The sequence below is a fragment of the Globicephala melas genome, chromosome 10 (assembly GCF_963455315.2).
Source record: "Globicephala melas chromosome 10, mGloMel1.2, whole genome shotgun sequence".
In the NCBI taxonomy this organism is placed as follows: domain Eukaryota; kingdom Metazoa; phylum Chordata; class Mammalia; order Artiodactyla; family Delphinidae; genus Globicephala; species Globicephala melas.
The window spans coordinates 89,638,218-89,659,732 of NC_083323.1; the positions used below are offsets into that span (position 1 = coordinate 89,638,218).

The 21,515-nt window shown below is 40.1% G+C and overlaps 1 protein-coding gene across 8 annotated transcripts; it reads right to left on the reverse strand.

Annotated features, from left to right (window-relative positions):
- Positions 1-234: 234 nt before the first annotated feature.
- On the reverse strand, positions 235-21,155 carry MGST1 (microsomal glutathione S-transferase 1). Of its 8 annotated transcripts, XM_060306074.2 has the most exons (5): positions 20,518-20,533; positions 16,864-16,966; positions 14,275-14,422; positions 11,986-12,080; positions 236-872 (listed from the first exon to the last, which is right to left on the reverse strand). In XM_060306074.2, the coding sequence occupies exons 3-5, from the start codon at positions 14,398-14,400 to the stop codon at positions 626-628; spliced, it is 468 nt and encodes a 155-aa protein (XP_060162057.1). In that variant the 5' UTR covers positions 14,401-14,422; positions 16,864-16,966; positions 20,518-20,533; the 3' UTR covers positions 236-625. The 8 variants fall into 8 exon arrangements, with proteins under 8 accessions (XP_060162059.1, XP_060162060.1, XP_060162056.1 ...); XM_060306076.1 differs by lacking the exon at positions 16,864-16,966 and having other exon boundaries at positions 235-872; positions 14,275-14,415; positions 20,486-20,541; XM_060306077.1 differs by lacking the exon at positions 16,864-16,966 and having other exon boundaries at positions 235-872; positions 14,275-14,415; positions 20,518-20,535.
- Between the last annotated feature and the right edge of the window lie 360 nt (positions 21,156-21,515).

Here is a 21,515-nt window from a genome sequence, read left to right on the forward strand (position 1 = left end):
TTGAAACTTTTTTTTTTTTTTTTTTGCGGTACATGGGCCTCTCACTGTTGTGGCCTCTCCTGTTGCGGAGCACAGGCTCCGGACGCGCAGGCTCAGCGGCCATGGCTCACGGGCCCAGCCGCTCCGCAGCACATGGGATCTTCCCGGACCGGGGCACGAACCCGTGTCCCCTGCATCGGCAGGCGGACTCTCAACCACTGCGCCACCAGGGAAGCCCTGAAACTTCTGAAAATATGTTGGGAAAAATAAAACCAAATGAAATCGTTCTTTAAATTCTTTATTTCATATGCCGATTTCAGCAATACTGAAATACAAGTTTAACATACGTGTACTTACTCTTTCGAAAGATTTAAAATATGAAATGCTGAATAATGTTACAAATTACAATCAAAATTTAAAACAAAGTACTTTAAGAATAAGACAAAAGAGCTAAAAATTATGTTAAATTTCTAGTGCAAATATTAAAAAAGAATAAAGGATATTGGTGACATTAATATTCAGACTAGGTTTTCCCTATCTTAATTTCTCTGCTCCCTTCCCACTTAAAATCTTAAAAAGTATTTGTTATAAATTGGAAGTACAGAATTGTTAGAAAATCACTGGATGATGAGTTGTATGATTCTCTTTACAGGTACAACCTACTTCTCAGCAATCTGTAAGCCATTGACAGTGTAACTCCATATCCAAGGAAAAAAGCCAAAGCGCGATTTGGCTGGGGAAGGGGTATCAAATATGCAATTGTGTGGTAGATTCGTGCTCCAACAAAGAGCCTGAAGTGCAGGATGGCAGTAGAGAGATCTGGACCACTCAAGGAATACAGAAGGCCAATACCAAGAAATGGCACAATATTTTCGAGGTCATTCAAGTGGGCTCTGTGGAAAAAGATGACTTGTAAAACACAAATTTCAGAATCAGCAGAAATATATTCATTTTTTCCTCTCTTCTGAAACTAAATAGAAGTGTTAATGGATCTTAAACATGCAAAGTAAGATTCATTTTATTTCTCTCAAATTCCCTTGCTTCCTTACCCACTTGACTCTTATTTAGAATGTCTCGTTATCTTGTTTCTTTTATTTGTAGTGTATCTCAACATACAACAGAGAAGGTTTTTTGCACTTTCAAGACTATCAAAACTGCATCTATATAATAAAACTCACTCCATTTTTATACATATAAAATATTTTTTCTTCTAAGGTCCATACAACAGCAATTCAAGATTCTTCTTATAAAAACTCCTCTTCCGAAAAGAACAAAATCGTTTTGGTTATGATCTTTCTTAAGACTCCTCCCTCACTTGTGCTAGTCTGCAAAATGGCTCCTGAGACCACCCTTGCCCATTCACCCAATCCACTAGGTTGCCAAGAATCAATTTACCAATTTAATATCAAGAAATTCATGCTCTCCACATCCATATAACAGAATACATAACTAGTCTTTCAAACATGGGAAAAAATTTAGCCAACCTATCCTCAAATTGCAAAAGGAATTAGTTAGTAGTGATGGAGCAAAGTGCAAAGTATACACAAAATTGATAGACAATAAAGAGAAAGACATATTTCCTTGATTGGGATTTCATACCACAGCTATAAGAAAACAGAAAGCATGGTTTAGACACAAGTTTTCCTCCAATTCATGGCACCTTGAATACAAGGCACATGTATTATTGACTTGACATTTTTTTAAACTGCTTAATCTTCAAAAATCTGGTACTCCTGTTCAAGTCTCCAGAGTTAAAAACTGCTTAAGAATCTAGACTAGAAATTGAGATTTTGATAGAGCTTAGCAGCTATCGATACATATTTCAAAATGAAAAATATTGGTTTTATGTTACTCTCTTTTCTTTTAGCAAAAAACGTTAACTATTACATATTGCCTGCTCAATGATCACCATTCTCCTCCCCTCCTTTCCTTTCTCCTGTTTCCGGTAGATTATCCTTTCTCATCACCTTTTTGACAAAGATGATGACAACATAAAGGTATGAAGAATGCGACAGTAACCTAGGTAAGTAACAGTCTTGAAAGATTTAAATAAACAACTATCTGTTCCTGAATAAAAGCCAAGACAGAAAGGCATGGGAGTTCTTATCCCTTCTCTTTCATGGAACAACCCAAGGGTTACTGAGAGCGAGGTGGGCAAGAAAGGACAGGAATACTATTTTCTACTATAGAAGAGCTTCACCAATTACACCAAGGGTATTTGTTTGGGTCCTTTGAACTCTCCTGCTGGACCACAGATATATCTTCACCTCCCATCTTGGCCATGTTACTTTTCTCCTTCACAACATTCTAAAAGGACAGACGTTTTAAAGTTGGAAAGTTGGTGAGACTCTGTGGAAATGTGTTTACTTCTAAGCCTGTGTTAAGCAATTGGCAAAGAGAAGAGAAGAAAGTCAAGGACAATGAGGGGTAAAGAGCTCCAGTGGAGGGAGAGGGAAGGAAGTTCAAAGGCAGGGCTTCCTTGGACCTTACTCGCCCCTCCATTTTTTTTCTGGCTTCCCTCTCTCTCTTTATCTTATTCTCTTTTCAATTCTCTTTCCCTGTCCTTGGCCCTCAAAACGGTCTCAGAAATAGCATTCCTTATTGTCCTAGTAAGGCCTGTTTTCAATGGAGCCTCATACTCTGTGTTAATTTACGCTATTTTGTATGCTCTTCTTTTTCAGACCCTGAGCCAGGCACGTGCTTACCCAACTCTCCCAGTCAGCTCCTGCTGTAGTTCAGTATCACCCTTCCACCATAACCCTTTCTCTGCTCAAACAACAGAACTCATCCTAGAGGGGCAGCTGCCTTCATTTTCACGTCATTCCTAGACAGCTACCAAAATCTAATACCTGGTGGACATCCATCTTTATGTGTGACCACCGTCTACCGGGGTCTGTTTTCCCCCCTCCATCATCCTGTGTTCCTGTTTCCTTTCTCCTTCAGGCAGATGCTCCTTGGGGCAAGCTTGCTCTGGGCTGACCTTCCCATCAGCCCTGCTCTGTGCTTATGATGCACCAGTCACACCTTCTTAGTCAGATCAGAACCACTCGGATCTCAGCATCACCCTGACCTTGACCAGAGTTGCTAGACATGTTTGAGAATTATCAGGGGATGGCCAACTACAAAAGGAGCTTCACACCAGACTTGCTAACTCCCTTCTCTTACCCAAAGTACTTCACGATCAGCATACAGCAGCAGTATGTCCAAATTCCCACAAAGAAAATTTCCCAAATTGACGTGATCTCTCCTCTCCTTCTCCTAACATTCTGCAGCTTCTTCCTTTACGAAATATTCTTAAATACCCTAGGAACTAATACCCTGTGCCTCACGACTTAACATCTAATGGGAGACTGCTTTATTTCATTCTCTAACTACATGAATGTTGGTCCCCCTCAAGGGCAGGAACCCAGTCTTAAAGCTATTTTATAGCACTCCAATAAAAGAAGTGACCATGAGACACACAGGGTAATCTCTCAATAAACGCTTCCTTCATGCATTGGGGCCAGAAGGGAAGTCATCTGGCTCAAATCCTAGCCCATGCTCCAGTTCCTTGAAGAATCCCCAGCGAGTACCACCTGGACGCCACTGAACAGTTTCGGTGAAGGGGTATGCTCTACCTTTGAACATAGCCTACTCTAAACATCTCTCCTCTTCCTAAGTACCCCCCCCTTTCCTCTTCTGAATGCGACCCTGTATTTCTCCAGCTGCCCTGATTACCGCACAACTTTCTTTTTACCTTGTTGTAGGGAACACATTTGGTCTTGAATTCTTTCTAGAACAAGATGGGATAGGATTAAATAAATGCATAATGTAAAAGGTTTTCTAATCATCACTGATTTCTGTCTGCCCAGAATATAACTAACTAACTTTAGGCTACTTATCTTGACATTTCAACACATATTACTTTATATTTTTAATTAAGTGTTCCATATGTGTAGAATGTATTAATTTTCTCACTATTGCATACCTGAAAGCATAATTTTCACTTCCTTTGTAGCCAAGTTCTGTCCCTGTCACTGAAATATGCTAATAGAAATAACGTGATAATTACATGTGGAAGTAATGAAAAAGAAAAATTCTAGGTTAAAAATGCAAAGTGGAGATTCTGGAAGCTCTTTCTCTGAAAAGTATCTCCAAAAGAGATTTGTTAGTAGGAAATTTTTTGATGGGACTGATCCGATCTCAAAAAAAATACACCTGGAAACTGGATGCCTTGCCTTTCCTGGACACTCTCTTTCTTTGCCGCACTGAAAAGCCAGTGTCTGATCGCCAGGAGGCGCTGGACACACAGTGGCTGCACCTCCTCAAGGACACTGACTCCTTTCACAGCTAAGGTCAATCATTCTCACTAAATTTTATTTGTTGTTCACAACCTGATGAGATCAGCTTAGATAATGGCTTTCTCCTTTAGAAATACAATCCCATGGGCAAGGAGAGACAGAAGTAGGGGCTGGGAAGGGAGAGTGGGGAGGAATCTAAAAATCCCCCAATAAAATACCTGTTGCTAAGTTTTCATAGGTGAGACTTACTTTGATCTTCCTTTCAAACTTACTAATGCTACTAAAGGTCTAATTGTTGTCACTTTCCAGTTCTGGGCAATTTTATGAGCATAGGGTCATGATTAGCATCATGTATTTGATTACCTTCCCTAAAAGGGATGCACAAAAAGGATGAGACAAAGCTTTAAACTGCTTACTTTCTCTTTAGTGGTTTTGATAACTCCACAAAGCTTTATTCACCTTTTCTAATTTTTATTCTTTTTCATCATAACACATATAATTTTCCTCTGATACTGTTTGAAATTTTCACATTGATTCTTTGAGAGATTCCTGAGACTATTTTAGATCCATATTCTTGACACAATCCATTTTAAAACTGGCCACTTTGGGGTTTCCCTGGTGGCACAGTGGTTGAGAGTCCACCTGCTGATGCAGGGGACACGGGTTCGTGCCCCGGTCCGGGAAGATCCCATATGCTGCGGAGCGGCTGGGCCCGTGAGCCACGGCCGCTGAGCCTGCACATCCAGAGCCTGTGCTCCGCAAAAAAAAAAAAACCTGGCCACTTTAATCAGTAGGACCGCTGAATTAACAAATATATAACTAAGTGAAGCAAAAGTTAAAATTTTATTCTATCTAGCATAGACTTCCTCTTAGAAAAAGCCATTCTTGCTTGATAAATAATTTGAGATTAAACTTTTGCATAAATAAAAAAATTAAATTTCGGTACTGGAGGAGCAGAGAAGTACATGGGGTAAAAGAACAGCCTGCAAAATGGTGTAATGCTGACCATTTTGTGAGGTGACAAGGGCACAATGCAACTTTCCCAGGGAGAGGATGCTGAAGGACAGAGCACTGTAACACGCAACTTGAAATGTTTGTGTTGCCACACTGTAAACTCTGCACCTTGATTTAGTCAGGTCTATTTTTATCACATTTTTAACTTGATTTGTTGACAGAGTTGAGGAAAGAACCAAGTTTACATCAGCCTAACAAAATGCAGAACACGGAAACATGCACAAATGCAGGATTGCAGACTGAGTTAATCTTGAGACTATATACCATAAGGGAATCTGCAGAGATCTTGGGAGGGGCTTCAGACTTTCTAGGAAGTCAAAAGTGATGATGCAAATATGATCTAGATTCCAAAGGGATTTGATGCTGCAGCAGATACATGAATTACAGAAGTAAATTTTTTTCTTTCAGTCCCCATTTCATTATCTATTTATACTCAACAAATTGAAGAAGTGTAGTCAAATATATTCATGATGTTTCATATCTTAACTATTCATCACAAAACTAAATATCTAAATGTTTAAGTATGGCTATGAAAACTCTTCACTGCTTCTTTAATTTTATATAATTTTGCTTATCCTGTGAAATGTGTCTAGAATTGTACTCCAGTTTAGATGAGCATTAGAAAATACTAAATGAAGACGGTACATAACTTTAATGTTTCACATGTTAGAAAAAGGTAACTAATGGATTGGCAATGGAATCTCAATATAAAAAATTTTGCGGTGGGGAGAAGGTTGGCCAAGATGGTGACAGAGGGGGCTCCTGAACTCCCCTCTTTCCACAGATACACCAAATGGACAGTTACACATGGAGCAATTACCTCTGAAAGAAATCCAGAAACTAGCTGAGCAACTTCTACTCATTGAGAGAATGAGAAAATACGCACATCGAAATGGATAAGGAAAGGCTGAGAAAACCTTGCTATAAACCCCACCCCCAGAACAGCACCATACAGTCGGAAGGGAATTCTCAACTCCCAGCTTCTCCCTGAGGAGAAAAGGGTTTAGACCTCATATTTAGTGACCCAACCTTTAAGACTTTCACCCAAAAACAGGCCCCCACCAAAACATCTAACTCTGTAAGTCAGTGAGGATTGCATTTTGGAGACCCAAAGGACTATAGCAAACAAAAGCAAAGTTGTTAACAGGTGCATGAGACTTCTTGTAGCTATTCCCCCAGGACTCAGTACAGAGGGAACAGGCAAAAATGCCGACCTCCCAGTCTTTCCCAGATAGAGATCCACCTGCATACTTTAAAAACTGCTACCTAAAGGTCAAGCTTCCAGTTAGCCTGCATCTAGGGTCTGGCTTTGATCCTTCCTAGGAAAGCCAGTAGACACCTGCTCCATTTTCTCCTTCTAGCCCAAAACAAGTCGCCAGTATCTCCCCAGAAGGAGCTTACACACATCTGCACCTCAGCTTTTATGGCTGCAGCCCAAGTGATGGGTCTCTGGATCACCTGGCTCTGACAACCAATAGTGCTACCATTCACAAGTCCCACAGGAATACAGCAAACAAAGAAGCAGTTCTCAACAAGCACAAGCACTTGCCACAGCTACCCCCACCCCCAAGGCTCAGTGAAGAGGGAGCAGGCAAAAATGTCCATCTTCCAGTCTTTCCCTAAAAGGCATTCATCTGTATATTTTAAAGCTGCTGCTGAGGGTCAGGCTTCTAATTCAGTATGCATCTAGGGGCTGGCTATAATCCTCCTCAGAGACTGGAGAAGCCAGAAGACACATCCCTCACCTTCTCCCTCTAGCCCTCCAAGTTGCCAGTATCTCCTTGGAAGGAGCTTGTACGCACTTCTGGCACCCCAACTTTTGCAGCTACTACTGAAGGGACAGGCTCCTGGATTGCCTGGCTCTGACAGCCAATGGGGCTTGCATTCATGACTTCCATAGGACTACAGCAAACAAGGAAGCAGTTTCTTAATAGGTACAAGAGCTCTCCCCACAGCTATACACCTGAGCCCAGGAAAAATGCCCAAATCCCAGTTTCTCTCTGGAAGGGGCTTAACTACCTACTTTCCCAGCTGTTGTTTGAGAGTCCAGCTTCCGATCTGCTTGCAGCTAGCTGCTGACTGTGATCCTCCCCTTTGGAACACTTGAAAAGTCTTGGCACACACTCAAAAACTGGGAGCCAGTAGAAACAAAGAAGGCAGCTTGGACAATCACAAAGGCTTGAGAGACAACCAGGAGCTCAAGCTAATTGACAAGGTTCATCTCCCACATGAGACCACTCTGTCAAGACTGGCAGTGGTGGTTGTTTTATCTAATGCACAGAAACCAACACAGAGAATAAAGAAAAATAAAGAAACAGAGAAATATGTTCCAAACAAAAGAACAAGATAAATCTACAGAAACAGACCTTACTGAAACAGAGATAAGTGATTTACCTGATGGAAATATTGGTCACAAGATGCTCATCAAGGTCAGGAGAGCAATGCATGAGCAAAGTGAGAAATAGAAATAGAAAATATTTTTAAAGTAACAAACAGAAATCACAGAGCTGAAGAATATGACTGAATTAAAAAATTCAATAAAGGAGGTCACAACAGATTAGATGAAGCAGAAGAAAGGTTCAGCAAACTTGAAGACAGTGCAGCAGAATTCATCCATCAGAGAAACAAAAAGAAAAAATAATGAAGAAGAGTGACAATAGCTTAAGGAACTTATTGGAAAACCCTCAAAAAGACCAATATATGCATTATAGAGGTACCAGAAGTATGAGACTGAAAAGGGGGCAGAAACTTACCCAAAGAAGTAATGACTGAAAATGTTCCTAATCTGAAGAAAGAAATAGACATTCAACTACAAAAACCTCAGAAAGTACCAAAACAGATGAATCCAAAGAGACCCACACCGAGACACGTTATAATTAACTTATCAAAAGTTAAAGACAAGGAGAGAAGCTTAAAAGCAGCAAGAGAAAAGCAACTTGTTTCATACAAGGGAACCCACATAAGATTATCAGCAGAATTTTTTATCAGAAATTTTGCAAGCCAGAGAGAGTGGGATGATATATTCAAAGTTCTGTAAGAAAAAACTACCAACTAAGAATACATTACCCAACCGATCCTTCTCAAACTCTTCCAAAAAAATAAAAGAGGAGGGAACATTTACAAACTCATTTTACAAATCCAGTATTACCCTGATATCCAAGTCAGATAAGGACACTACAAGAAAAGAAAATTACAGGCCAATATCCCTGATGAACACGAGGCAAAAATCCCCAACAAAATATTAGCAAAACAAATTAAACAGTTTAATTGAAAGGATCAAAAGCATCATACTCCATTATCAAGTGAGATTTATTCCAGGGATGCAAGGATAGTTCAACATCTGCAAATCAATCTGTGTGATACTCTACATTAACAAAATAAAAGATAAAAATCTTCTCAGGGGCTTCCCTGGTGGCACAGTGGTTGAGAATCTGCCTGCCAATGCAGGGGACACGGGTTTGAGCCCTGGTCTGGGAAGATCCCACATGCCGCGGAGCAACTGGGCCCATAAGCCACAACTACTGAGCCTGCGCTTCTAGAGCCTGTGCTCCACAACAAGAGAGGCCATGACAGTGAGAGGCCCGTGCACCGTGATGAGGAGTGGCCCCCGCTCGCCGCAACTAGAGAAAGCCCTCACACAGAAACGAAGACCCAACACAGCCAAAAATAAACAAATAAATTAATTTTTTAAAAATCTTCTCCATAGAAGCAGAAAAAGCATTTGACAACCCAAAACCCTTTCATGATAAAAACTCACAACAAACTGGTTATAGATGGAATGTACTTCAATGTAATAAAGGCTATATGTGACAAGTCCACAGCTAACATGGTTCTCAATGGTGAAAAGCCAAAAATTTTTCCTCTAAGATCAGGAACAAGACAAGGATGCCCATTCTCATCACTTTTATTCAACATAGTACTGGAAATCCTAGTCAGAGCAATTAATCAAGAAAAAGAAATAGTCATCCAAAATAGAAAGAAAGAAGTAAAACTGTCTCTATTTGTAGATGATAGGATATGATATTAAAAACACTCACCTAATTCCACCAAAAACTGTTAGAAGTAATAAATGAATTCAGTATAGTCTCAGGATATGAAATCAATATACAAAAATATTTTGTTGGAGAATATCAAAGCCAAATTCTTGCTCAAATTTCAATAAAACTACAATGAAAAAAAATCAGTTGCATTTCTATACACTAACAATGAACTATCAGAAAGAGAAACTTAAAAAACAATTCCATTTAAGATAGCAGCAAAAAGAATAAAATACTTAGAAATTAATTTAAACAAAGAGGTGAAAGAGCTATACACTGAAAACTATAAGACACTGAAGACAGAAATAAAAGTCATAAATAAATGAAAAGATATTCTCTTCTCATAGACTGGAAGAATTACTATTAATATTGCTAAAATGTCCACACTACCCAAAGCAACCTACAGATTTAATGGACTCCCTCTCGAAATCCCAGTGGCATTTTGAAAGAACTTTCTTAAAATCCCCAAATTTGTGTGAAACCACAAATGACCCTGAATATCCAAAGCAATCTTGAGAAACAAAAACAAAGCTGGAGGCATCATACTTCCTGATTTCAAACTACATTAAAAAACTATAGTAAAAAAAACTATAGTAAAAAAACTATAGGCAGTATTGTATTGGCATAAAAGCAGACACATTGATCAAAGGAACAGAATAGAGTCCAGAAATAAATCCATACATAGTCAATTAATTTTTTACAAAGGAGCCAAGAATACACAATAGGGAAGGACAGCCTCTGCAATAAATTGTGTCAGGAAAACTACATTTCCACAAGCAAAATAATGAAACTGGACCCTATCTTACACCATGCACAAAAATCAACTCAAAATGGATTAAAAACTTGAACATAAGACCTGAAACCATAAAACTTCTAGAAGGAAAAGACAGTCGGTAAGCTCTTTGACATTGGCCTTAGCAATGATTTTTTAGATTTGACACCAAAAGCAAAGACAACAAAAGCAAAAACAAACAAATGAGACTCCATCAAATCAAAAAGCTTCTGCTCAGCAAAAGAAACCATCGACAAAATTGAAAGGCAACTTATGGAATGGGAGGAAATATTTGCAAACCACATATCTGATAAGGGCTTATATTCAAAATATATAAGGAACTCATACAATTCCATAGCCCAAAACAAATAAACAAGTAAAAATAACTCAATTAAAAAAGGAGACCCCATTAGCCATTTTTCCAAAGAAGACATCCAACTGGCCAAGAGGTACATAAAAGGTGCTCAACATCACCAATCATCCTAAATCAAAATGAGTTATCACATTATACCTGTTAGGATGGCAACTATGAAAAGGACAAGAGATAGAAAATGCTTGCCAGGTTGTGGAGAAAAAGGAACCCTTCCACACTGTTGCTGGGAATGTAAACTGGTACAACCACTATGGAAAACAGTATGGAAGGTCCTCAAACAATTAAAAAGAGAACTACCATTATCCCAAAGAGATGTCTGCACTCCCATATTCATTGCAGCATTATTCACAACAGCCAAGACATGGAAACAATCTAACCATACACACACACACACACAATGGAATATTATTTAGTCTTAAAAAAAAAAAAAGGAAATCCTGTCATTTGGATGAAACTGGAGGGCATTACGCAAAATGAAATAATTAAGACAGAGAAAGACAAATATTATATGGTATCACTTATACACGGAATCTACCAAAAGGAAAAAAATCAAATTCATAGAAACAGAAACTAGTGGTAGCCAGGGCGCTAGAGGTTGGGGGAAAAATGGAGAGGTTGATAAAAAGGTACGAATCGTCAGTCATAAGATGAACAAGGTCTGAGGATCTAAAGTATAATAACATGCTGACTATAGTTTATAACACTGTATTGTGCTACTGTATAACTGAAAGTTGCTATAGGAGTAGAAATTAAATGTTCTCACCAAAAAAGAGAGGAGGGGAAATGAAATATGTGAGGTGATGGATGTGTTAATTAACTCAATAGAGGGAATTCTTTCACAACATATACATATATCAAATGACATTGTACACTTCAAACATCTTACAATTTTATTTGTCAATAATACCTCTGTAAAGATGAAAAAAAGTTTGCAATTTACATGACTTTATGGCAAGGATTAAGAAATATACTCCAGAACTAGAATTCAATGTGCTTTTAAAATAAGTATATTCCTGGTATTATTAGGAAACTGTGTAGATGGTATCTTGGCTTACTGCTTTTCACTGTTCATTGCATTCTCAGTATATTAAACATAATATCTACAAAGAAGAGAGAGAGAGAGATTGGAAAGGGAGAGATTTCCCAAGTTCATATTTTGAATCTTATGCAAAAATAGCTAGTTCTTCAACCTTTTACACAAACTGACAGTTTCATCTCTGGAGAAAGATGACAAAAACTGCAAGAATCTTCCATCCTCATTTCACCTCCTACCTGTCATTACTTTTGATAAATCCCTACACAGAACAAAGTCATTAACCCCAACAAAGTGCACAGAAAAGCTAACTTGGAAATACGTGCAATCACAGTGATAGTGGGAGACATCTAGATCGCTAATTTTCTATAATTATATGGACTAGGTAAAATGACAGACTTTTCTTCCTTCTTTCTTCAAGACCCCAACATCCTCACTTAACTCTGGTCCCAAAATTCTTTGATCAAGTAAATCATTTCAGGAGACAGTGCGTTCACCTTCGTACACGTTCCACTCTGTCATCTGTCCGAAGATACTTCTTGGCAATCTCTCCTTTGCCAAAGCTTGCGCAGTCTTCTGGGTTGGCAAAAACCTATTCCAAATAACGAGGAAAAAACCTATTTCAAATGCCAAGTAACACGGGGGTAACTGTATCTGATAAGTTATTTACATTTTAACGGAAGGAAATACAGGCATCCAAGTTGGCCATTATGAAAAAAAAAATGGGAGCAATAGACCAAACCCAGGGGTAGCAGAAAGCATCTCTCCTTAAAATCTGAATTTTTATTAACAGTGTAAAAACAAATTTTAAGAGAAGCATAAATAACGTAAATAAAAACCAATGTATAAAAATAGGGAAAAGGAAGCCAAAATGGAAAAACAGAGCATAATTCTAAGTCCTCATTGACTATTACGGTGAACTGGCATTTTTTTACAGTAATGTTGGTGCACTTGCCCTCAAGAGTATTAATATTTCTAACTGGTTGGCTCATATGAAAGTCATAAGTTTACTTGCCAAGGATATCAGAGAACGGGCATGCAGCATAAAAGGGTAAGGGGCAGGAAAAGTATTTTGTACTTTGTTAGGATATATGTGCCTCTTTTCTTTTTCTGAATTAACTAGAAGTTTGCGTTGAACAATACAGTGAAATATAAGAAGTTGAATCGCATTCCTATAAACACCAAGGACATGTTCTAGGGCATACTTCATGCATTCCTTCCTGCCATTATTATGATGTTTGAAATGAGTTCCCCATTCCCTGAAACTTGAAACATGCATTTAAAAATATTTAAGTATGTCCCAGCATTTAATAATATATAATAAAGAAAAACACGAACTCTAAAATTAGCCTTAATTTAAGCTGAGGAACGTCATAAATATTATAATATTTTTCTTAATATGACATGAGCATTTATTTCAGGTAAAGATGTTGAGGAGAACTGATGGGCAGCAGTGTGATACAGTATCAGCTCTTGAGGTCAGATCTGTCTGTCTTGTCCTTAAATAATTGCCTGGCACACAGTGGATGTTCAATAAATACATTTCGCATGAGTAAATAAAGGTATTACAACGTAAAGTGCATGAGATTTTCATTTAAACCAATCTGAATTTGAATCTCAGCCTCACCCTTTATTGCTGTGTAACCTTGGGAAAGCTACTTAATCTCTCTGACTTGTATTTCCTCATCTATAAAATGGGAACAGTAATGCTCATCTCACATGATAATGCTAACAATTATGTAAAATGCTTCCATGATCCGACACACACACAGAGTGGCATGGCGCCTAACATATATCACTGGCACTCCACAAACTGGAATTCCCTTCTCCTTTTAAGACAAGCAACATTTCTGCTATCCTTGGTGCCATGACATTTCTAGAGGACAGTGTGGATCTGGTGGTAGCAGCCACTTTATAGCCTGCTGCTCTAACACCTTGCCCCATTAGAGAGTTAAACATGTGGGTATGTGCCCCCCATTAAAATGCAGATATCCCTGGGAAGAAATGACACCTCAAGACAGTAATGAGGAAATACCTTAGGAAGGACTGTGACTTCTAGATAAAAGCAAGGCTCTGGAGGACAAAAACTCAGGACAGGGACTAAAAGAGAAATGATGGTTTCCAGAAAGAAGCTGCTGAATAGGCACAGGGACCACACCAATCAAGAGCATTTAACTTTGTCGATGTAGCTTTGCTTTACCCCCATCACTGTTGTCATAAACCCTGCCTGAATATAGGTTATGTGTTTCAAAAACTTTCTACCACCCTCCCCAAGCCTCCAGTTTTAAAAAAATCATTCTTATCACAATGGGTAGAAATATTATCCACTTAAGAATTCATAACCACACAAAATTCAAATGTCTTATCCCAATCATAAGAGGTTCTGCTGATAATAAGAACTTTAATTCTATCCCCAAAGGCATATCCTTGACTTGTAACAGAGCTGAAAACACCAGTTCACTGTCTAGAAAATGACTATTTTCTAAACTCTAGTAGGCAAAATTAACTTCAAAATCACAAAAAGTTTCCTTGAAAACTCTGATACTCCAGAAATCTCATATGCTAAGTGGCATGACAAAAGGTAAAAGCTACAATGAAAAAACTATTTACTAGTTTCTAGGAAAAAGCACCCATTCCATAAATATATCAGAACCACCTGTACCAAATGATTACATATTTCATTTGCAGTATTACAATATGCCACTGGGCTTTACAAAAAATAATTTAAGAAAATTGCTTTCCAGAATCTCAACTCTTAAAAGAAAATATTGCCTCCAATGTCTTACCTTTCTTGTCAGTCTATAGAATGCAGTTGCAGTGCTCATAAACATCATTTTTGAAAGAACAATCGTTGTGTAGGAGGCAAAGGCCATGAATACTTCATTCTCCATTAGCTGCGTGAGGTCGACCATTGTTTCAATTTTGGTCTGGAATCTTAAAAAAATTTTAGACAAGATAGGAAAAAGCAGACAGAAATACCCCAAATAACTTGACCGTCACTTGATGTGCTTACACTGCAGCATTAACCACACTGTTCTTAAAGATATCTTGGGTAGGGCTTCCCTGGTGGCGCAGTGGTTGAGAGTCCGTCTGCCGATGCAGGGGACACGGGTTCGTGCCCCAGTCTGGGAAGACGCCACATGCTGCGGAGCGGCTGGGCCCGTGAACCATGGCCGCTGAGCCTGCGCGTCCGGAGCCTGTGCTCCGCAACGGAAGAGGCCACAACAGTGAGAGGCCCACGTACCGCAAAAAAAAAAAAAAAAGATATCCTGGGTTATTTGAAGAAGAAATAATCAGTTAGGTGTAATGCCAAAATGAATACTATTATGGTTTTTTCTAGTTCTATATCATTAAGCTTGAAGACATCAAACAAGTACTGAGTGAAAATGAAAATGCAGGGGGTATTACAAGTGAAAATAAACAGGTGAACTGCTCTAAAGATAGAAATATAATCATATTTTTGCATCAAGATGAGCCACAAGTTGGACACACACAAAAACAGAATCCATGGATCTCTTCAGAAACATCAAACTATGTACATAGTACTTAGTATCATTAATGTTTGATTAGAAATGCTTAAGTTCTAACATATGTCCTCCTTTACAAACCCAACTTAACAGCCTTTTGTCCTTTCAGTCGTATTCAAGATCTCAGACTCCAGGGTTCTAATTCCAGTCACACCATTTTGCTATTAACCTTGGTTGAGAGACTTAGCCTCTGTGAAACTGAATTTCTTCATTTGTAAGGTAGGAATAGTAATACCTCCTAACTTAGTGTGTTGTTGTCAGGATTTAATTGAGATAACATGTGGAACATACCTAACACAGTGCCTGGCCCATGAAAACCCTCAATAAAGTTTATGATCTCCTGTTCACAGTCACTGCTGTCATCAAGACCATGGTCATCATTCACATCAACACACGTGAAGAGGGTGAAGCAGGATAATGGAAACATAAAATAACAGGCTTGCAAATGAAAGGTGAAAAATTGGCATTTATGATGCTTTTGTAGAAGGCACAAGGGGAGGAGGATTAACTTTACGTAAGTCTTCAGGTCACTTCACATTCCATATTTACTTCCACCTAAAAGCAGTCAGGAGTAAAGTGAAGGTAACGCCCTGAGTCTGGTGTCGGAAGTATAACCGGGAAAGTGCTCAGGAAGGAGACAGAGACACACACGGGTGATGCTGAAGTCCAAGTGGGTAGAAACTTAGGGTAAAGCCGAAATTCCGCACTATCTGAGAGTCATTCTTTTTAACCTCCTCTGTTCTATTATCAGCCCCACTACCTACATCTTCTATGTCTTCTACATAAACAAATATCTTTTCTCATACCCAAGCTTAAACGCTATTTTTCAGGCTTAGCACGGAGTGTTGTCTCCTGTAGACCATATCTGTTCCTGCCTTTAAAACTCAACCCCTGCATGCAACCTAGAGTGATCATTCTGATCAATCTATCTATCTACCAATAATCTGTAAACCTACGTATCTTTCTATACTCTGCTACCGGTCATGCAGTTGTCTGTATGTTACTGTTGAATGGGACATAAATCACATATATAATACATGTATATTTAATTTTATAAGACTTGGCTACACATCCAATTATACCACGTACTTTATGTGCATTGCCTTACATAATTTTCATAACCATAAAATTATAATTCTCATAAGTGTATCTATTCTACAGATGAATGAAATGGAAATTTGAGAGACTTAGCAGCCATGCTGGGACACAAACCCAGGTCTCTGACCTCACGTCTTGTATACCAACCACACTGCACTGTCTCCTTCAAGAGACTGCAAACTGCTTAATTCTGATTCAACTAACACTGACTGAGTGCCTACCCTGCAGCTGGCAGCACTGGCACGCCTTCCATCTGTTATCTTCCTTCCTTTTCCAATTATGCTACAAGTTAAGTATTACTCCCATTTTGCAAATAAAAAACCCAAAGCTTCTTAAGCAACCCCTATTTTAAAAGGTAGGCTAAAAATATACTCCTTGGATTCAGACAAATAGAAATGTACAGTTGACCCCTGAATAACACGGGTTTGTACTGTGTGGGTCCATTTATATTTGGATTTTTTCAATACTAAATACCAGCATGCTAAACAATTAGCAGCTGGTTGGATCTGCAGACGCAGAACCATGGATACAGAGGAACCGAGTATAAGAAGGGGGCAAGGTAAGTCATACGTGGATTTTCGACTGCGTGGAAGGCTGGCCCCCCTAACCCCCCACATTGTTCAAGGCTCAATCGTATTTAGTTTAAATACACACACACACACACAGTAGCAAATTAACCCACCTCCAACAGTCAGCAGTCTTGAAAGCAAGTATGTTAGATAGATGCTGCCAACTAAAAATAGCACTCACCATCTGATTCTACTAGCAGGAAGTCACTAGCCAATGCCGTCGCTGACCTTTAACACACCCTGAAAGGAGTTCAGGGCAGGGCAGGAATGAGGCACTGTGTGCTCTGGGGAAAAGTGGCAGAAGAGGCCTTCAGAGAGTTAGATATTTTCAGGAGAAATTTTTATGAGCCCAATTTTTGGTATCTTCTCATACCTAGAAAAGCACTAACATCATTAGTGGAGACATCTGTTCCTCATAACCAGCAGCAAACTTCTACTAAGATGTGTGTTTGACTGCACATACCCGCTTCAGCAAAATCATATATATACTGATACCCACACCTCCTCAAGAGCTACAGTCCTCAGAAAGCCCCAACTAAAGCTGAACTCCCAGCTCTCACGTTGTGTGTTTTTTTCAGTTGACGTTTCTCAGTGCAAAATAATACTTTTAGCAACATTTAATGTATCTGCTCTTGTTCTAGTATGGCGGGGGGTGGGGCGGGGGGAGGGAGTCATGAATAAACTGCACTCTCCTTCAGCATGCAGGTAGAGTAATTAGCTTAATAAGGAAGCCCTAAGTCCTATGCCTCTGGACAGAGATACGAAGAAACACAGCAGAGGTGTTAATTTTTTTTTAATTTAAGAAAAGTTTATCAAGTAGGAAATGCTGCTATTCAACCATCATTTTAAAAGTCAAACAGTTTCTGTACCTCCCCACCAATGTTCTCAGAATGAAGTGTATTTAGCAACCAGAGGATGGTTTTCTCTCAGTGAAAATGGGTATAGAAAGGATAGAGAAAAAGTAGACGACTTCCAGACCTGTTGGTGGGAAAACAACACAAAGACGTGAGCAGTTGGAGGCAAAGGTCAATGGGAGGCTTTTTCTCTAAATGTGAACAACACACAAAGTGTCCTTTACACAGAGAGTTTCTCAATCACCAAAATGTGCCTTAGCTCAAGTCTGTGGCTTTTGGGAGCTTCTGGTATCACACACTGTGGGTCCACAAATCGCCTCTCAGGATCAACATGGTCCACTCCCAGCACATCTGAGGGTGGGGTGAGGAGAGTTAAAGACACGGCATTAAGAAATAGGGGTCATTTACAGCACAAAATTAGGTGGTGCTGATCTAGACTTTCTTTTTTGAAGCTAATTTGTCAGTAAGTTGCCTTGAACCTGCATCATGCCTGGGCACTGCACTCTAAAAATAGTTAGTGGAAACTTTGTACATGAAAGGTCACCAGGAGGGAGGAGAGCAGTATAGTAGTAATAATACTTCAGAGGGTAAAGTGTTCAGTGATTTGAGTAGTCTAGGATTGCAGTAGAAATAATCTAAGAAAAGTAAGCAGAGCAAAACATGAAACTTGGTGATGAGTTATAGAAAATAAATGATTCCAATGATGTATTCTATTTGGACAGTGTATTGTTCCTTTTACTGTCCAGCACTGGTTGGCACAGTGGAGAATATCTCTACCTATATCGCCAGAGTGGGGGGCTCAGTCCCCTAATGTGGAGGTGATGCCTTTACAAAGGACAAAGAGCTGTGTGTCGAGCTCACACAGACTGTGCAACTAGACTGTGGTCCAGGTGGATGCAACTCTGCCACTTACCCACTGTGATTAATTTACCTTACCTGTAAAAATGAGGTTAATAATACTTCCTCCCTCACAGGACTCTTGTGAGCATTAAGTGAATAACGTGCTTAGAAAGGCAGTGGGACCCAGTAAGTTCTATACAAGTATTTGGTAAATAAATAAGTGCTGTTCTAGGCACTGAGGATACAATTTTAGAGTTTTCAAAAGCCATCACATTATCTCACTTGAGAATTTGGAGAACTCTAAGGTACTCAGAGCAAATATTTGTCTCTACCTTTAACATATAAGGAAACTGAGGCCCAGAGAGGTAGAATGAGTAATTGACCCAAATTCACAGTGGAGGGCCCAAGACTGGAGCCCAGCTTTCTCAAGTGTTGAACTTGTGGGCTATCTACCATCAAGGCTAAACATTTTAGACTTCCCTGGCCTTCTGGGGACCTCCTTTTGTCAAATCCCCTTCCTGTCTTGTCCCCCGCACCCCACAGAATCCCACCCCTGCTCCCTTAGTATCTATCACAGTTGAGTGATAGATACTACCAACTGAGAAATATTCCTCTTCTCTTTATAGGCTGTTAGCCAAAAAGAGCAAAGTTCTCTTATCTATAGCAGCCTTTCCACATCAATATTGTGCAACACACAGTATATGAGCACGCATTCCCATGGCCATGACTCTGCAATTTTAGACTTTTTAAAGCAACAGAACAGTACCCATGAGACAAAGAAAAAAGATAATTCAGTGGTCTCATTGCTGTTTATGAGTTCTAGATTTTACTGAATAGACTGAGGTGACTGCAGACAAGGCCTGCAAGTTTCAGGGCCCAGGTGTTGGGAGGAAAATGCTTCTGGCTCTTGGGGGGGAGGTGGGGGGAGGCCGTTACCAGGGGCCTATGCTGACCTTTTCTGGACTCAGCATTTAAGAAACTCCACTCTCAAACAAACCCTCAGAAAAACTGTCCTTGTCTGCCACAGAGAGTAATATTCAAATTTGGACCGATTTGCCATTTTTCAGGATGAACAAAGGTGGTCAACACACATAGGCCTCTTATTTTGGAAGAAGCAGAAGACAGTAAAACTCAACACCAGCCTAACTCCCAGGGGATGCAAAAGGTGTGTCTAGTTTTCATAGCAGGCTAGGGATCTGAGGACACTGGGCTAGACTGGGTTAAAGCCTGTTAGCTGGAGACCTGGAGAAGTTTCCAAGGCCATTCAACAATGTTTGATTACAGCCCAATTGGCACGTTCTTGGAGAGTAAACAGGCAGAGGAAAAAGGAGAAAATAAATGTGGTGCCCGGACTACTAAGAGGCCTTGGGACTATTTCAAAGGAAGCAGGGAGATGGAATCTGCATGCACCCTGGTCCCCACCACCCCAGTCCAGCAACAGCAGTAACAGCTGAGGCCTGAACTCCCAAAGACGGCTTCCTTTCTCCTTTACTCCTTCCACGTGGCTTTCGCCTCCAGGGGGGGCTGAGAATCCTCCCAGGGTTCCAGTCAGCAGACTCTAACAATCTCCAATTCATCTAATAGGGTCTAATTCATGTCCTCCTCCACTTTGTTAATTATTATTATTTTTTAACTTTGCTAATGTTTCTGTGGCTTATCAAAGCAAACCAAGAGAAGCAAGTCTTGTCTTTCAGGAGGTACAAAGGCCAGTTTGCCCTTGAACTCAGAGCCGCTGCAGGATTTTACACCCTTAGTATGAACAGAAGTTGCTTAAACTGCAGCCACTTTCTAGATTACTGTTACTTGCACGTACTTTTTATTCCCCAAAAGTTCAAGGGGGCCCTTTCAAAGTGGATGCTACCTTGGTCTGAGAATACAAAGTGGGTCAATCATCACTTAAACACAAAAAGACTTATTCTCTCAAGTTTTAGTCCTGGAGCTTGACAATTCACCTGCAAGGGGGACGGGAATGAAACTACCTTTTAAAAGTGATGGACTGAAAAGCAAACATATAGCAGCTACAACGAACAAAGAAGCTTCAGGTCGGCAGAGACCCTCAAGCTTACACCTGCCACCCCGGTCCCCTTCCCGCCGCCTCCCTCTCCTTACCCGCCGCTTACACACCCCTCCCGGGCACGTACTGTGAATCCGAGCAGGAGAAAGACAGCGACCTGGTCCCAGAGGCGGGTTGCGCAGGCGCTCGGTGACTTTCATTGCGAGGGCGGGCGGGTGGGAGGCAGGCGCCACGCCCTCTCTGGTTAATTTCCTCGGAACTTGCTCTCGGGCGCCGAAAGCACGACTTCCAACCTCGCCAAGGCCCTCCCCTAAATCGCCTGATTTTTCTCCCCCTGGAGTAACCCCCGCCCACCGGTTCTCCTCTCTGAACCCTTCTTTTTGGCGCCGGCGCAAAGTCTCCTCCCGAAAGGCCATTTCCCCTCTGCAGCGCCTCGGGACGTTAGCCATTGTATTGGGACACATCAAGTTTGGGCGTGGGAGAGGAGGGAAAGGAGGCCGACTTTTATGTAGCCGCAAACAATTTTAAAAGATCTCAATGTTGAAAGCTTTGAAAGCTTTAGAGAATATTCAGATCTCGGGGGCTGGGGGGACGCTGATTAGAAGTCTTTGATAAATCAATTACCTTTTGTTGAACTTCTCTTTCCCTGCTCTGGTGGCAAAGCTTCCTCGAAAGGCTGGCACTGACACAATGTAACATTTGGTGAAGATCACCTATAGTCTTCCAGTCTTCCAAATCCGTGATCCTAGACAATTTGCCGCCTCATTCTGTCCCCTCCTGTTCAGAGTCCAAAATGGAACTGGAGGAGCTTAAACTGGATCATTACAGTCCATTACACAATTCATTACACAATCAGTTTAGTATGGTTTTTTGCAGGGACTTTCAAGAATGTTAGGGTTAGAAGGTGTAGTTATTCTAACACCAATATCTAGATTAAGGATATTTCCAAGCTTCCGAGTACCCACAACAGTATTTATGGATCTAACTTCCATGGCTTTATGTAAACATGTTTAAGGATTTATGCTTTCCATCTACGTTACTTCTCACTTGGTCATACTTCTCACCCATTTACCACCTGCTATGTGTGGTGTACTTCCTTTTTTTTTTTTTTTTTGTCCTAATTCT

Excerpts from the sequence above, each read along its gene's own strand:
- MGST1 (XM_060306073.1), bottom strand. Across the intron at positions 12,081-14,274 it reads TCTATAGACTGACAAGAAAG|GTTTTTGCCAACCCAGAAGA; the intron begins GTAAGACATTGG and ends TATTTGGAATAG. Across the intron at positions 873-11,985 it reads AGAGTGGAACGTGTACGAAG|AGCCCACTTGAATGACCTCG; the intron begins GTGAACGCACTG and ends CTTTTTCCACAG.